Source organism: Ranitomeya imitator, chromosome 5 (genome assembly GCF_032444005.1).
Source record: "Ranitomeya imitator isolate aRanImi1 chromosome 5, aRanImi1.pri, whole genome shotgun sequence".
Taxonomy (NCBI): Eukaryota; Metazoa; Chordata; class Amphibia; order Anura; family Dendrobatidae; genus Ranitomeya; species Ranitomeya imitator.
In genome coordinates this window covers 671,684,988-671,703,869 of record NC_091286.1, presented here as the reverse complement: position 1 = coordinate 671,703,869, position 18,882 = coordinate 671,684,988, and the positions used below count along the sequence as shown (strand labels likewise).

General features: G+C 40.9%; 1 protein-coding gene across 2 annotated transcripts in view; it reads left to right on the top strand.

The window, feature by feature from the left end:
• LOC138638752 (cytochrome P450 2K4-like) overlaps nt 1–17,484 on the top strand; it is a 179,734-nt gene extending 162,250 nt beyond the window's left edge. Inside the window, exons 4-10 of one of the 2 annotated variants that reach the window (XM_069728306.1) lie at nt 3,673–3,822; nt 3,961–4,121; nt 4,326–4,502; nt 4,706–4,847; nt 7,337–7,521; nt 15,160–15,301; nt 16,387–17,484. In XM_069728306.1, the coding sequence (XP_069584407.1) occupies nt 3,673–3,822; nt 3,961–4,121; nt 4,326–4,502; nt 4,706–4,847; nt 7,337–7,521; nt 15,160–15,301; nt 16,387–16,565 (1,136 nt within the window). In that variant the 3' untranslated portion in view covers nt 16,566–17,484. The remainder of the gene's footprint in view (nt 1–3,672; nt 3,823–3,960; nt 4,122–4,325; nt 4,503–4,705; nt 4,848–7,336; nt 7,522–15,159; nt 15,302–16,386) is intronic. The other variant, XM_069728307.1, reaches the window with a different exon arrangement.
• The last annotated feature ends 1,398 nt before the right edge of the window (nt 17,485–18,882 follow it).

Here is an 18,882-nt window from a genome sequence, read left to right as displayed (position 1 = left end):
CCTTGTGGGAATAAAAGGACTAGAAATAGGAAAAACCCAATGTGGCTAAACAAAGAAGTAAGACAGGCAATTAACAGTAAAAAGAAAGCATTTGCACTACTAAAGCAGGATGGCACCATTGAAGCTCTAAAAAACTATAGGGAGAAAAATACTTTATCTAAAAAACTAATTAAAGCTGCCAAAAAGGAAACAGAGAAGCACATTGCTAAGGAGAGTAAAACTAATCCCAAACTGTTCTTCAACTATATCAATAGTAAAAGAATAAAAACTGAAAATGTAGGCCCCTTAAAAAATAGTGAGGAAAGAATGGTTGTAGATGACGAGGAAAAAGCTAACATATTAAACACCTTCTTCTCCACGGTATTCATGGTGGAAAATGAAATGCTAGGTGAAATCCCAAGAAACAATGAAAACCCTATATTAAGGGTCACCAATCTAACCCAAGAAGAGGTGCGAAACCGGCTAAATAAGATTAAAATAGATAAATCTCCGGGTCCGGATGGCATACACCCACGAGTACTAAGAGAACTAAGTAATGTAATAGATGAACCATTATTTCTTATTTTTAGGGACTCTATAGCGACAGGGTCTGTTCCGCAGGACTGGCGCAGAGCAAATGTGGTGCCAATATTCAAAAAGGGCTCTAAAAGTGAACCTGGAAATTATAGGCCAGTAAGTCTAACCTCTATTGTTGGTAAAATATTTGAAGGGTTTCTGAGGGATGTTATTCTGGATTATCTCAATGAGAATAACTGTTTAACTCCATATCAGCATGGGTTTATGAGAAATCGCTCCTGTCAAACCAATCTAATCAGTTTTTATGAAGAGGTAAGCTATAGGCTGGACCACGGTGAGTCATTGGACGTGGTATATCTCGATTTTTCCAAAGCGTTTGATACCATGCCGCACAAGAGGTTGGTACACAAAATGAGAATGCTTGGTCTGGGGGAAATTGTGTGTAAATGGGTTAGTAACTGGCTTAGTGATAGAAAGCAGAGGGTGGTTATAAATGGTATAGTCTCTAACTGGGTCGCTGTGACCAGTGGGGTACCGCAGGGGTCAGTATTGGGACCTGTTCTCTTCAACATATTCATTAATGATCTGGTAGAAGGTTTACACAGTAAAATATCGATATTTGCAGATGATACAAAACTATGTAAAGCAGTTAATACAAGAGAAGATAATATTCTGCTACAGATGGATCTGGATAAGTTGGAAACTTGGGCTGAAAGGTGGCAGATGAGGTTTAACAATGATAAATGTAAGGTTATACACATGGGAAGAAGGAATCAATGTCACCATTACACACTGAATGGGAAACCATTGGGTAAATCTGACAGGGAGAAGGACTTGGGGATCCTAGTTAATGATAAACTTACCTGGAGCAGCCAGTGCCAGGCAGCAGCTGCCAAGGCAAACAGGATCATGGGGTGCATTAAAAGAGGTCTGGATACACATGATGAGAGCATTATACTGCCTCTGTACAAATCCCTAGTTAGACCGCACATGGAGTACTGTGTCCAGTTTTGGGCACCGGTGCTCAGGAAGGATATAATGGAACTAGAGAGAGTACAAAGGAGGGCAACAAAATTAATAAAGGGGATGGGTGAACTACAATACCCAGATAGATTAGCGAAATTAGGATTATTTAGTCTAGAAAAAAGACGACTGAGGGGCGATCTAATAACCATGTATAAGTATATAAGGGGACAATACAAATATCTCGCTGAGGATCTGTTTATACCAAGGAAGGTGACGGGCACAAGGGGGCATTCTTTGCGTCTGGAGGAGAGAAGGTTTTTCCACCAACATAGAAGAGGATTCTTTACTGTTAGGGCAGTGAGAATCTGGAATTGCTTGCCTGAGGAGGTGGTGATGGCGAACTCAGTCGAGGGGTTCAAGAGAGGCCTGGATGTCTTCCTGGAGCAGAACAATATTGTATCATACAATTATTAGGTTCTGTAGAAGGACGTAGATCTGGGGATTTATTATGATGGAATATAGGCTGAACTGGATGGACAAATGTCTTTTTTCGGCCTTACTAACTATGTTACTATGTTACTATATTTATATATATATATATATATATATATATATATATATACTAGATGGTGGCCCGATTCTAACGCTTTGGGTATTCTAGAATATGTATGTATGTATGTACATCACGCTTAGCACAGCCACGTAGTATAAAGCACAGCCACGTAGTATATAAGACAGCCACATAGTGTATAACACAGCCACATAGTATATAACACAGACAGCCACATAGCATATAGCACAGCCACGTAGTGTATAACACAGCCACATAGTATATAGGACAGCCACGTAGTATATAGCAGCCAGATAGTATATAGCAGTCACATAGTATATAGCACAGCCCACGTAACACAGAAAACCACATAGTATATAGCACAGCCACGTAGTATATAGCAGCCATGTAGTATATAGCAGCCACGTAGTATATAACACAGCCAACGTAATATATAGCACAGCCCACGTAATGTATAGCACAGCCCACGCAGTATACAACACAGGCGACGAAGTATATAACACAGCCCACGCAGTATATAACACTGTCCACGTAGTATATAGAAGCCAAGCAGTATATAACACAGCCCACGTAATATATAACACAGCCCACGTAACATATAGCACAGCCCACGCAGTATATAACACAGTCCCCATAGTATATAGCAGTGTGGGCACCATATCCCTGTAAAAAAAATAAAATAAAAAATAGCTATATACTCACCCTCTGACGTCCACCAAAGCTGTAATTACCCAGATGGGTAATTTTGCAATGCATCACTGGGAACGGAAGCTGGCAGCAGCATCGCGCGCCTCGGTGGACGGTGGAAGGTGAGAATAGCACAATTTTTTTAATTATTATTATCTTTAACATTATATCTTTTTTTGATTGATGCTGCATAGGCAGCGTCAATAGTAAAAAGTTGGTCCAGGATGGGGCGACACACTGGCACTGACTGGAGGGGAGTAGGGAGGGGGGCACTGACTTGAGGAGAGTAGGGAGGGGCAAATTTGCCACTGAGAGTTTCAGTGGAAAAAGGAGATCCATACAAATTCTACATAACAAGCCCTAGAAGACAGTTTTTGGTTTGGATTTGGTGCACGGAATGTGCACTCACCATATTGGCTTCCAGGACAAAATGAGTACAGAGGTCGGTTAGTACTGAACTTCAGCATCAGGTAAACAGAAAATTAAAACATTTTTAAAAACATGATGTAAAGGTACAAAAGATGTTAAAAAGATAAGGACAAATGAGGTTCAGGTTTCAACTCTAAATCATAACAATCGACTGTAGCTGACAGCTATACTTAAGAATTCTTAACCCGAAACGCGTCAGCTTATGGATCTTTATCTTTTTAACTTTTTTTGTACCTTTATATCATGTTTTTTAAAATTCACACTGAACATTGTGTTAGTTTTCTCTTTTTATGGTGCTGAAGCTTGGTGTTAACACACCTCTGTTTTCCATTTTTACTTTCCATCAAATACATTTTATGCAAGTCGAATTTCATGACATGTTTGATGCACTCATCCAGTAGGCTTCTGATGTTTTTCGAGGACCTCTAAGTAAACAAGATTTGCCTTGGTCAAGCCAATGTATAGACAACACCCATCACTTAAAGTGTATTCACTCCACTCAGGTGTCATCTTTTCCACTGGTGAAAACTGGAAAGCAATGAGGAGATTTACTCTCTCAACCCTACGAGATTATGGAATGGGGAGAAGAACCATAGAAGACAAGATCACCGAGGAATCGGAATACTTAATTCATAAGTTAAAGTCCTATGAAGGTAAGAAATTATTTCATCCTTTCCTTAGCAATTCCTCACCCTAACGTCTTGTTATCATTAAATCAATAATTTTAAATTTCCAAGAATTATTAAAAAAATTCTAAAATAATAGAAAAACAATTATTTGCTTTCTTTCAGGCAAGGCCTTTGATAATATTACCAGTATTTATGCTGCTGTAACCAATATAATCGTGTCCATTCTCCTGAGTAAAAGATTTGACTATGAGGATCCGACCATACTGAGGCTTATGGGCTTAGTCAATGAAAATGTGAAGCTTCTAAGCAGCCCCTGGGTCGTCGTAAGTGATTTATTTATTGGTCCTTCATATGACTTCCATTGACCACCTAATGGTCTGTTTGTCGTTTCCGTCCTTCTGTCTATGTAGTAAAATAACATGTTATGTTTTGAAGATGTTATAAGGACTAAAAGCACATTTTATCGTTCGTCAAGTTCAACGTGTAAATATATATTTTTTCATTTTTTTGTTGCATGTATGCCGTAGCTGTACAACTGTTTTCCGTTACTTGCAAAATTGCTTCCCGGAGCTCACAAAACAATTTTTGAAAATACTAAAGAGTTTCATAACTTTATAATAAGAACATTCACCAAACAGAAGAAAGAGTTGGATGTAAATGACCAGAGGAACCTAATCGATGCCTACTTGGCCAAGCAACGAGAGGTATGATCAATGTGTTACCAGGTATCTTTCCAGATACAGAGCATAATAAACGTGAGATGTAAAAAAACACAAAAAAACTGAATACTCATTTCATCTCTTACTCTCCAGCCACCCTCCTAATGTGGCATGACTGCAGTTTCCCAGACTAACTTCTTTTGTATATATGAACATTTTGGGAAATGTTTAAACATTTTTTTTTCCAGGGAAAAGCAGAAAACATAAAATTTTTCAACAATGATAATTTAATTTCTCTGGTGGGAGACTTGTTTGGAGCTGGAATGGAGACCACATCAACCACATTGAGATGGGGGATTCTGCTCATGATGAAATATCCAGAAATTCAAAGTAAGATCAATCATTTCAATCATGTACTGTAGATATTTTAACTTTAAATTTATATGTTTTTTAACATGTTATTAAGATATGTAGAAGAAAGTACAAGTGAGATAGAACCCATTTGTATCGGGAACATTTGCTAGGACAAGTAGGCCCACATTTTGCTAGAGAAGTCTGCTTGAGCAACCGTTTTCACATCTTTTAGGAAATTCTATTTGTAAAAATAAGGAACTTTGACCAATGCCATTAAAAAAAATATGGATGGGTTTATTTTTGAAGCCAAAGGAGCTTGTCTCAGTTGTGTAAGTGATGTTTACTGCATATTTGTTTGATGAGGTTATGGACATATGTCATATCATCTGCATCGCTAATTTTTGGTTTTCCGATTTGCCCATCAAAAAGTTTACTTTCAGTGATTTTTCCAAAGTTGTCCAGAACAAAATAAATAAAAGTAGATGCAAATGCAAAACATGCATGTCACGGGGTCCTTCTCCGATACCACACAATCAACAGAGCAAGAGAAGAGTAAACAATCCCAAGACCTTTATGTAGGCAAACATATGAAAGGTCCATAGACAATCCATCACACAAAGGATAAGATAGTCCAGAAGTCGAATGCAGTTCAGTGACAGGATAAAAGTCCAACAATCCGGCAAACAGAGGATAACATAGTCCATATACTCTTCTTTCTCTCTGAGGTGCTGTGAACACATCATCATTCCACATAGGACTGCTCTGTGTCTTACCTCCCTGATATTTTAAAAGTCCCCCTCCTCATTCACAGGTCAGGAGGGGGAAGGTCTCAGGGGCTCATTGTTTCAACAAGCTAGTTCAAATGTCAATAACATATTAGCAAACAGGATTATTCACTGACCCTGTGAGAAGACAACTATACAGTACTGTGGGGGCTGATATCAGAGGGCAACCACAGGCATTCATCAATTAGCAAATCACTCATCCTACAAGAGAACACCATGATAATCAGTAAAATATTAATACAAATAATATGATATCCACATACCATATCCCTCCATCACAATGCTCCTAGTCGCCAATATAAAATCTATAAAAATTCTTCCCTAGGGTGTTCTTTATGGCAATGAGGCCTTTGGGACATTCTAGGTTCCAGGGTCTGGTAGATACCGTTCCGATTGATGATGTTAGCTTTGTGTCACTGGAATGCAAATGTTCACAAAATTCGTATATATGATGATCTCCAAGTTAAAAACTGAGGAGTCATGATGCAAAGCAGTGTCTTGTAGGACACTTAGTTCTGACAGTCGGTGGTGATCCTTTCTATGACATGAAGCTAAACAGAAATGTGGAAATGCGTTAGGTAGAACCGCATTACATGGTTTAAGTGTCACAAAAGCATGAAGTGTTTCAGTGCTCTACATGGAAAAGGAACATTTTGAAAAAAGTTTTGTAAAATTCATTAGGAGCAAGCCCTTTTTGGACATTTATGACTTATAATGTGGAAAGATGCAAACTTGCCTGGAAAGTTTCTGAGCACCCTGACATGAGAGCTGAGCACATGAACATGAGTGCTGATATTCCATTTCTAAGGCTAAACCCCATTCTTAAGATTTGTGTGGGTCCCATCGGACATTTGGACCATTTTCTGTGGTTATACTAAAAATGTCCAAGATGACATAAATCTTTTAGATTGACAGTAACAGAACTTGCTTGGGACAAGATTATTGATGAACAATTGATAGCAACTCAAATGTGTTCCAAATTTTTCACAATAGGTAATAATTTTTTTTACTAAATTCCACACACCTCTGATATTGCTCCACCAATCATCATCTCTGTTTTCTGTTATATATCTTCCTTTTAATTGGCCTCCAATGCTGACGATCTTAAATGGGCGCTACGCTGTCACATCCTGTACATGGTCATGTGGAGTGTAATGCCCGTCAATCGATGGCTCGGAGCCTAATAAAGAGCTGCAGCATCAGAGGCCTGGAAAGAAAAGAAGATATAGGAAAGATGACAGAAGAAAGAAGACATGGGAGGTAACAGCAGAGGTTGGGGAGAGCCAAGCAGAGTTGGTTCTAAGAGTTTTTTTAAACTCTTTTCGACAATTTGATTTTTTCCGAAATCGAATTTTGCAGCCAAGTAAAAGTGAAGCTGCTGAATTAGAATTTTGGCAGATTTGCTGATTTCCTTGTTCTGGATTATCAGACGATAGCATTAAAGAAAATAGAAACTCAAAGTTTGGAAAGACAATAATAATATATTTAACAAATGTTATAGAAATATACAATAAAGGTTCTAACTAGTGTGAATGGTGGAGTCTAAGAGGCCAGCAGTTATAAAATACAATTGTGTCTGTAGGTCCTTCATAGGTCCTGACATGTCTCTTCATCTTGTGCATACTATTGAATACATCCAGATTATTGTGCAAATTGGTAACTATGACTATATATATATATATATATGTATATATATATATATATATATATATATATATATATAAATCTCTACCGTGACAGAGAAAGTGCAAAATGAAATTGAGCGAGTGATCGGATCCGCCCAACCTCAAATGGAGCATCGGAAAGAGATGCCGTACACTGACGCCGTCATTCATGAGATCCAGAGGTTTGGAGACATCGCACCGGCTGCTGTTCCACATGCAACTTCTCAAGATGTCACCTTCAGAGGCTATTTTATTCCAAAGGTACTGCAGTGCTGTCATCTATTTTCTCTTGTTGGACCACTTTATTAATTGGTGATGTGAGAACCTGCTATTGACCTAATCCCTATCTATAGGGCTAATCATAACAACACATAAAGCACAGTGTATCAGATACAGTATCTTTCTGTAATAGTTGTGATCCTTCAAAATTCTTATTTACAAACGATAGTATTTGATAATGTTGAAAAAAAGTCTAGCAAGTCCAACCTATATTCCTACCAAGAGAATCCTCACTGAGGCCGAGGCCAATTTTTTTATGTAGGGAAAAAATGTCCTTCCTAAGGGCAGTCCCACGCGTCCAGATAATTCCGGTACCGGAAAATTCGGTACCGGAATTATCCGTGTCCGTGTGCCCGTGCATTTCTGTGGCACATCAGTGTGGCACACGTGCTGCACACGTGTGCCACCCATGTGCCCACTGGGTACCACACGCACCGTGCAGGAGACAGCGCTACAGTAAGCGCTGTCCCCTGCATCTGGTGCTGAAACCGCGATTCATATCTTCTCTGCAGCAGCGTTTGCTGTAAAGAAGATATGAATAATCCTTTTTTTTTGTTGTTTCTCGTGTTTAAAATAAAGGTTCATGTCCCCACCCCCTGTGCGCCCGCCCGCTGTTCTTAAAATACTCACCCGGCTCCCTTGCTGGCTGGCGCTGCTTCCTGTCCTGGCCACACCTTCTATTGTAAGAGCGGTCACGTGGGGCCACCGATTACAGTCATGAATATGCGGCTCCACCTCCCATAGGGGTGGAGCCGCATATTCATCACTGTAAATGAGCGGCCCCACGTGACCGCTCATACAGTAGAAGGGGCGGCCAGGACAGGAAGCAGCGCCAGCCAGCAAGGGAGCCGGGTGAGTATTTTAAGAACAGCGGGCGGGCACACAGGGGGTGGGGACATGAACCTTTATTTTAAATACGAGAAACAAACAAAAAAAAGGATTATTCATATCTTCTTTACAGCAAACGCTGCTGCAGAGAAGATATGAATCGCAGCTTCAGCATCAGTGGGGGGGACAGCGCTTACTGTAGCGCTGTCTCCTGCACGGCACACGGAATGCACACGGACAACATCCATGTGCGGTACGTGTTTTACACGGACCCATTGACTTTAATGGGTCCGTGTAATCCGTGCGCTCCCACGAACACTGACATGTCTCCGTGTTTGGCACACGGAGACACGGTCTGTAAACAATCAATGACATCTGCACATATGCATTGATTTGAATGTGTCTACGTTAGTCAGTGGCTCCGGTACGTGAGGAAACTGTCACCTCACGTACCGGAGCCACTGACGTGTGAAACCGGCCTAGCTTCTGATTTTACGATCAAAATAATTCCATCTATTTGTAACTTTGGAAATATAGTACCCATAGTGATATTATATTTTTAATGAAAGGCATCTGATTCTAGACCCTCCTTGAATTTGTTTAGTTAATCATCATGATGTATGATCCACCTCTCGTGTCTCTCCTTTTCCTCATAGTTTGTAAGCTTGCGAGCAGGGCCCTCATTCCTCTTAGTATCTATTTTGAACTGTGATTTCTGTTATGCTGTAATGTCTATTGTCTGTACAAGTCCCCTCTATAATTTGTAAAGCGCTGCGGAATATGTTGGCGCTATATAAATAAAATTATGAATTATTATTATGATATCATGTGGCCATCAGCTCTTTAGTCTCACTGCTCTTACAGAAAAGAAAACCCCGGGTAAACAATCTCATATGATGAGGGTAAGAGATAAAGGGAAAATAAGTGCTTCTTAGTGTAAAAATGTAGGGGGTAAAAGGGTAAGATGAATATAACTATACATTCAATCTCAGAAGTTATGCAAGGGCGGACACAGCATTGCCTAACTGTAGCTGCATCTGGGTCACGTGAGGCCAAGTGAGCGGTCAGCGATAGCTCCACCCACATGCAGAGAGGTCAACAAGAGGTCTTTACAAAAATACTTCTGTACAAGGGTTCAATTGATGAGAGAATGGACATCCTCTTTAACCCTTTCATGACCTTGGGATTTTTCGTTTTTCCGTGTTTGTTTTTCACTCCCCTCCTTCCCAGAGCCATAACTTCTTTATTTTTCTGTCAATTTGGCCATCTGGGGGCTTATTTTTTGCGGGATGAGTTGTACTTTTGAACGACATCATTGGTTTTAGCATGCCTTGTACTAGAAAACGGGAAAAAAAATTCCAAGTGCAGTGAAATCCCACACTTGTTTTTTGTTTGACTTTTTTGCTAGGTTCATTAAATGCTAAAACTGACCTGCGATTATGATTCTCCAGGTCAGTACGAGTTCATAGACACCTAACATGACTAAGTTATTTTTTACCTAAGTGGTGAAAAAAAATTCCAAACTTTGCTAAAAAAAAAAAAATTGCGCCATTTTCCGATACCCGTAGCGTCTCCATTTTTCGTGATCTGGGGTCGGGTGAGGGCTTATTTTTTGAGTACCGAGATGATGTTTTTAATGATCGCATTTTGGTGCAGATATATTCTTTTGATCGCCCGTTATTGCATTTTAATGCAATGTTGCGGCGACCAAAAACATGTAATTCTGGCGTTTCAAATTTTTTTCTCGCTACGCTGTTTAGCGATCAGGTTAATGCTTTTCATTTAATTGATAGATCGGGTGATTCTGAACGCGGCGTTACCAAATATGTGTAGATTTTATTTTTTTTTATTATTCATATATTTTGATTGGGGCGAAAGGGGGGTGATTTAAACTTTTATATTTTTTTATTTTTTTTCACATTTTTTTAAACTTTTTTTTTTTACTTTTGCCATCCTTCAATAGCCTCCATGGGAGGCTATAAGCAGGCACAGCACAATCAGCTCTGCTGCATAGCAGCGATCTGCTGTTCGCTGCTATGTAGCAGAAAATCAGGTGTGCTGCGAGCGCCGACCACAGGGTGGCGCTCACAGCCACCGGCGATCAGTAACCATAGAGGTCTCTAGGACCTCTATGGTTACCATCCTGACGCATCGCCGACCACAGATCATGTGACGGGGTCGGCGATGCCGTCATTTCCGGCCGCTCGGCCTGATGCGGTAGTTAAATGCCGCTGTCTGCGTTTGACAGTGGCATTTAACTATTTAATAGGTGCGGGCAGATCGCGATTCTGCCCGCGCCTATTGTGGGCACATGTCAGCTGTTCAAAACAGCTGACATGTCCCGGCTTTGATGCGGGCTCACCGCCGGAGCCCGCATCAAAAAGGGGCTTCTGACCTCGGACGTCCTATCCCGTCCGAGGTCAGAAAGGGGTTAAGGTAAGACTGTATCATCTGCTCCTACCAGGCTCGGATTGGCCTACAGGAGAACAGGAGAATCCTCCGTTGGGCCACCACCCTCTTAGATGAGCAGTACTTTCCATGATATACTTAAATTGCTGCATACAGACAAAGGCGGCATCTTTTTTATTCACAAATAAACCCATTTTACTGCGATAGAAAGATGTGAATGAGTCATATTGACATGTTGCTGAAAAGTGGGGCCCTGGAGTTGGTTACTGATGAGCCCTTGGTACCCCAGTCCGACACTGACTCCTTCCATTGATCATTTCCTGTAAAAGGGAGGGTAAACCATACCACAGGCTTAGTCCAAAGGACTACAAGCCCTACAGCTTAGAAATCCATTTTTTTCACGGATAGTATCCATACTTATGTTCGGACATTCATGTTCACACATCCATGTTTTTTGCAGACCATGTGTTGGCAAAAAAATAAATCAAGAAAACATAGCAAATTTTTATTTGAATCATGAATCATTGTTGAGGTCCAACCATTTTTGAGGTCCATGTGGTCAGACTCTACGTCCCCTTCTCCATGCGAGTGGCGGTGGTGTATCGTCCTCCCGGCCCCTCTCATCAGTTCCTGGATCACTTTGCCACCTGGCTTCCACACTTTCTCTCCTGTGACACCCCCACCCTTATCATGGGTGATTTCAACATCCCCATTGCCTCTCCCCTCTCCCCATCTGCTTCTCACCTTTTATCTCTATCCTCCTCTTTCGGCCTCTCGCAGCATACTAACTCTCCAACACATGAAGATGGAAACTCCCTTGACTTGGTCTTCTCCCGGCTTTGCTCAGTGGATGATTTCACAAACTCCCCTCTCCCACTCTCTGACCACAACCTTCTTTCATTCTCTATCAAGAACTGCCATCCCGCTCAGGTCACCCCCACTTTCCACACTTATAGAAACATACAGGCCATTAACAAACAGAAACTTATGAAGAACTTGCAGTCCTCATTGGCCCAAATCTTCTCCATCTCATGTCCTGATTCTGCTCTGAAGCATTACAATGAAACCCTGCAAAGTGCTCTGGATGAAGCTGCTCTTCCTATACATAAAACAACTCGGCACAGACGGCAACAACCGTGGCACACACGTTTCCTGCAGCGGTGCTCCAGGTGCGCAGAACGTCTGTGGAGAAAATCTAATCTACCCGAAGATTTCATCCATTATAAGTTCATGCTAAAGACATACAATTCTGCCCTTCACCTCTCCAAACAAACCTACTTCAACACCCTCATCACCTCCCTGTCCAATAACCCTAAACGTCTCTTTGACACGTTCCAGTCCCTACTCAACCCAAGAGAGCAGGCCCCAACCACGGATCTCCGTGCTGACGATCTGGCCAATTACTTCAAAGAAAAAATTGACCACATTCGACAGGAAATCATCTCCCAATCTCTTCATACCATGCACTTTCCTCCCTCCCCCACTGCATCTAGTTCACTCTCTGACTTTGAAGCAGTTACAGAAGAAGAAGTAAGCAGGCTGCTTGCATCTTCTCACCCGACCACTTGCACCAGTGACCCCATTCCGTCACATCTCCTCCAGTCCCTTTCCCCGGCTGTCACCTCTCACCTAACAAAAATATTCAACCTTTCCCTCACTTCCGGTATTTTTCCCTCCTCATTTAAGCATGCCATCATACATCCATTACTTAAAAAACCATCCCTCGATCAAAACTGTGCCGCTAATTATAGACCTGTCTCTAATCTTCCCTTCATCTCTAAACTCCTCAAACGCCTGGTCCACTCCCGTCTTACCCGCTATCTCTCAGATAACTCTCTTCTCGACCCTCTTCAATCTGACTTCCGCTCTTTACACTCTACTGAAACTGCCCTCACTAAAGTCTCTAATGACCTACTAACAGCTAAATCTAATAGTCACTACTCCATGCTAATTCTCTTGGATCTCTCTGCAGCATTCGATACTGTGGATCATCAGCTCCTCCTCACTATGCTCCGCTCCATCGGCCTCAAGGACACCATTCTCTCCTGGTTCTCCTCCTATCTCTCTGACCGATCCTTCACTGTATGTTTTGCTGGTTCCTCCTCCTCTCACCTTCCCCTTACTGTTGGGGTTCCTCAAGGATCAGTCCTAGGCCCCCTCCTCTTCTCGTTATATACTGCCCCTATTGGACAAACAATCAGTAGATTTGGTTTCCAGTACCATCTTTATGCTGACGACACCCAATTATACACCTCTTCTCCTGTTGTCACGCCGACCTTTTTAGAAAACACCAGTGATTGTCTTACCGCTGTCTCTAACATCATGTCCTCCCTCTATCTGAAACTGAACCTGTCAAAAACTGAACTCCTCGTGTTCTCTCCCTCTACTAACCTACCTTTGCCTGACATTGCCATCTCCGTGTGCGGTTCCACCATTACTCCAAAGCAACATGCCCGCTGCCTTGGGCTCATCCTTGATTCTGACCTTTCATTCACCCCCCACATTCGATCACTGGCTCGCTCTTCTTACCTGCATCTCAAAAACATTTCTAGAATTCGCCCTTTTCTTACTTTCGACTCTGCAAAAACTCTTACTGTTTCACTTATTCATTCTCGTCTGGACTATTGTAACTCTCTACTAATCGGCCTCCCTCTTACCAAACTCTCCCCGCTCCAATCTGTCCTGAATGCTGCTGCCAGGATCATATTCCTCACCAACCGTTACACCGATGCCTCTACCTTGTGCCAGTCATTACACTGGCTACCCATCCACTCCAGAATCCAGTACAAAACTACTACCCTTATCCACAAAGCACTCCATGGCTCAGCACCACCCTATATCTCCTCCCTGGTATCAGTCTACCACCCTACCCGTGCCCTCCGCTCCGCTAATGACCTCAGGTTAGCATCCTCAATAATCAGAAGCTCCCACTCCCGTCTCCAAGACTTTACACGTGCTGCGCCGATTCTTTGGAATGCACTACCTAGGTTAATACGATTAATCCCCAATCCCCACAGTTTTAAGCGTACCCTAAAAACTCACTTGTTCAGACTGGCCTACCGCCTCAATGCAATAACCTAACGATCCCTGTGTGGCCTATTTATATATATATATTAAAAAAAAAAAAAAACAGGTTCCTCGCATCATGTTCTCATTCACTTTATGCAGTTAATAGCCCTCTGTGTCAGTACTGCTACATACTTAGGCAGTTAACTGGTTCATGCAGCTTTACATGAACACCCGAGCCTTACACCATGGCCGGTCCGAATAACTAAAGCAATTGTTACCATCCACCTCTCGTGTCTCCCCTTTTCCTCATAGTTTGTAAGCTTGCGAGCAGCAGGGCCCTCACTCCTCCTGGTATCTGTTTTGAACTGTATTTCTGTTATGCTGTAATGTCTATTGTCTGTACAAGTCCCCTCTATAATTTGTAAAGCGCTGCGGAATATGTTGGCGCTATATAAATAAAAATTATTATTATTATTATTATATTGTCAGCCATATAACGTTTACAAGTCTGAGAAAATGAGTGAAGTCACGAGTCATCCATGTTTTGTCCATAATTAATTTTGTAATGGGTAGGAGAACCTTTTCAATTTTTATTTCTTACATTTTTTTTTTGTATATAAGAAAATTATTTATTAAATACTGATGGTAAAAACAGACATATGGTTCAAACATAGATGAAAATCTACCCGTTTTTTCCACCGATGTGAAAAAAAAAACAGAATTCAGAATGAGGCCTAAAGTGGAAAGGGCAACATAACCAGACATAGCCAATAACTGGCGTCCAGCCATAACTAAATAGTTTAATCACCCAAACTTTGCAGTGAGAATGTACTAACCCTATAAAGAGTAACCATTGTTTTAACTTTTTTCTACATACATTATTAGTACATGAGAAAATAAGAAACTTTGTAATATCTTATTAGAGAAAACAGCTTCTTTCTCCTCCTGGACTGATCTTTTACTCTCTAAACTCTCGAATTCATGGTTAAAGTGTATTTTCTGTGAATCGAGATTTTCCACTTGCTAAGAAAGGAGATGACAGTTGGTGCTTATGAGGTTCTATGTTTGTGTCTGCCTCTAGCCCCTCCCCTCTGCATAGGATTTTAGAGGCACCAACTGTCATCTCCTATCTCAGTAATGGAAAAATCTGTTTTACAAATTTTACCCATAAATTGAGACTGAGAGATCAGTCCAGTAGGAGAAAGAAGCAGATTTCTCTGATAAGATATACTACAGAGTTTCTTGTTTCATTTCTATAATTGATTTATAGAAAAATAATGAAATACAGTTCTTTCCCATTGGAACCTATTTAGCATTTTATTTACTATGACCTATTTCATTAATATCTTACTGTGTCATTTTGTTTTCTTCCAGGGAGCAACTGTAATCGCACTGATCCATTCAGCTCTCAGAGATAAGGATTACTTTGAAAAACCAGAAGAATTTTATCCGGGACATTTTCTTGACTCTGCTGGAAACTTTAAGAAGAACGAGGCCTTTATACCATTCTCCATAGGTAACAGGGACACTAAACCTAAAAGTGAATGTATAAATTAACTTCATTAACCTTTTTTTTTCAAAACACCCTTCCCTATAAATGAGACATTACCACATCCATATAGATATTTCTGTCTGCTTTTTCCTACAATATTTTTTTTTATGAAAATCTGTCAACAGATCAAAAGTCTTCAGTTCCTTCATTTATTTTATTTCCACTACCACCACTAATGTTATGGTTTTCTTTTAAGATTTGTTATACGGTTCCACAGACAAGAACTTTATTATTTAGAGCTATTTTTTAAGAAATTTACAAACAGGCAGCACACAGTGTTCCTCAGGGGCGTGTCTTTAGATTGTTTTGCCTATTTACCCTTTTGTTATTACATCATTGATAAAGAGCATATTGGGAAAACAATCAGAGCAAAATGTAGTCACTTTTGACCTGGTAAAAGGTCTTTTTTAAATATATATTTTTTTACAATATTTATTAGGCATGATCAGACCAGGATTCGTGAACGGTAAGACGCAGCCATTGACAGCAATGAAAAAAATGCTTCAGTGGCGCTTTAACTCATCAAGTCAAAAGTGCCTTGTTTTGCTCTTATTTTATTTCTACCGCACCCCTAGTTGTTTTTTTTGTTCAAGTCCATTGTTGTTTTTCACAGCAACATAAAGCAACTTAGAAGGTTTTCCCCGATAAGTGGAAACCCCTTTAATAGGTTCCCAAAATGGCAGACCCACAGACCATTTACACATTGCAATGGCAGTTGGAGACCTTTTGCCTACTTGCCAAAAGTGTTGATTTTGCCAAGACAATCATGTAAAGCAGACTGGAAAATCGGTGGAGTTTATTGAAATATATCCCAAAAGTAGGTGATGTCCGGAATTCTTAAGGAATTCCCACTAGTGGTGGAGGAAATGTTGGCATGTAAGAAATTATGAAATTGGTACCCTGCAGTGGAGTCGTTGGGTTGAAAGAGGAAGCACCTTCCTGTCGTCTCACCACATAGATGTCGTGGTAGCCTCAATCCACTTGAGCAAAAAAAAGATGATTTACGTCTGAATTCAGTCATGTATTTATGTGTTTGCATTCTTTTCTAGGTAAAAGAAGTTGTGCTGGGGAGACCTTGGCTAAAATGGAGATATTTATCTTCTTTACGTCATTGTTGCAAAACTTCACATTCCATCCCCCACCTGGAGCCAAACTGGACCTTACTTCTGCCATGGGGTCAACAAATGCTCCCCACCCTTATGAAATCTGTGCTGTATCTCGCAGATAGACTATGATCAGTGATCACCTTCAGTCCTAATGCGATGGATACGTCAATTCATAGGAAAAAAATAATTGCAGTTTGGGATCTACATTTTGAAATCTACCAGGATATAAGGAACATGGACATGTGATGGAGAGAAGAAGTTGTTGTGATTTTGTTTGATCTGTTTGCATGTCCTTTCCCCCCATTATTATAATAGACCCACAATACTTTATTGCACTTTCACCATAGTTATGTCTTCGTCTTGAATGTCCATAATGTTCATTTGCTGCTGCTTGACCTGTTCCTTACTGGTCTATATGAGCCATGATGAATTGATCTGATAATAGCCCTGGTCAAGACTCATGTGAGCCCCCGTATAGTTTCCCAATGAGCATTTTACTCAATAGGACTGACACAGATATACTTACTGGATATTGCTGTGATTTTAGTTTGATCTTTTTTCATGTCCTTTTCCCCCCATTATTATAATAGACCCACAATACTTTATTGCACTTTCACCATAGTTATGTCTTCATCTTGAATGTCCATAATGTTCATTTGCTGCTGCTTGACCTGTTCCTTACTGTCTAATTGAGCCATGATGAATTGATCTGATAATAGCACCAGTCAAGACTCATGTAAGCCCTCGTATAGTTTCCCAATGAGCATTTTACTCAATAGGACTGACACAGATATACTTGCTGTGATTTTTTTTAGTCTTTTTGTAACCTTCAGTCCTAATGTCATGGATACGTCAATTCATAGGAAAAAAATATTGTCGTTTGAGTCCTGTTCTTTACCCGTCTATATGAGCGACCATGAATTGATCTGATAATTGCACTAGTCAAGGCTCATGTGAGCCGTCATACTTTCACAAACTTTCCAATAGGTAGCTCTTCTACTTCTGAGTCAAGGACAATAAAAAACACCCCATGGTAAAGAACTTCTGGCCTTATAATAATAATAATAATAATAATTTTATTTATATAGCGCCAACATATTCCGCAGCGCTTTACAAATTATAGAGGGGACTTGTACAGACAATAGACATTACAGCATAACAGAAATACAGTTCAAAACAGATACCAGGAGGAGTGAGGGCCCTGCTCGCAAGCTTACAAACTATGGGGAAAAGGGGAGACACGAGAGGTGGATGGTAACAATTGCTTTAGTTATTCGGACCAGCTATAGTGTAAGGCTCAGGTGTTCATGTAAAGCTGCATGAACCAGTTACCTGCCTAAGTATGTAGCAGTACAGACACAGAGGGCTAATACTGCATAAAGTGTATGAGAACATGATGCGAGGAACCTTTTTTTTTTTTTATTATAAATAGGCCACACAGGGATCGTTAGGTTAATGCATTGAGGCGGTAGGCCAGTCTGAACAAATGAGTTTTTAGGGCACGCTTAAAACTGTGGGGATTGGGGATTAATCGTATTAACCTAGGTAGTGCATTCCAAAGAATCGGCGCAGCACGTGTAAAGTCTTGGAGACGGGAGTGGGAGGTTCTGATTATTGAGGATGCTAACCTGAGGTCATTAGCGGAGCGGAGGGCACGGGTAGGGTGGTAGACTGATACCAGGGAGGAGATGTAGGGTGGTGCTGAGCCATGGAGTGCTTTGTGGATGAGGGTAGTAGTTTTGTACTGGATTCTGGAGTGGATGGGTAGCCAGTGTAATGACTGGCACAGGGTAGAGGCATCGGTGTAACGGTTGGTGAGGAATATGATCCTTGCTGCAGCATTCAGGACAGATTGGAGCGGGGAGAGTTTTGCAAGAGGGAGACCGATTAGTAGAGAGTTACAATAGTCCAGACGAGAATGAATAAGTGAAACAGTCAGAGTTTTTGCAGAGTCGAAATTAAGAAAAGGGCGAATTCTAGAAATGTTTTTGAGATGCAGGTAAGAAGAGCGAGCCAGTGATCGGATGTGGGGGGTGAATGAAAGGTCAGAATCAAGGATGACCCCAAGGCAGCGGGCATGTTGCTTTGGAGTAATGGTGGAACCGCACACGGAGATGGCAATGTCAGGCAAAGGTAGGTTAGTAGAGGGAGAGAACACAAGGAGTTCAGTTTTTGACAGGTTTAGTTTCAGATAGAGGGAGGACATGATGTTAGAGACAGTGGTAAGACAATCACTGGTGTTTTCTAGTGCCTTCAGTCTGTATTCTCCAGGTAAATCCAGGTCCATTTCCACCATAATTATAATAGATCCACTAAACTTTATTGCACGTTCTCCATAGTTATGTCTTCATCTTGAATGTCCATAATGTTCATTCGCTGCTACTTGACCTGTTCTTCACCAGTCTATATAAGACATCATGAATTGATCTGATAATAGCC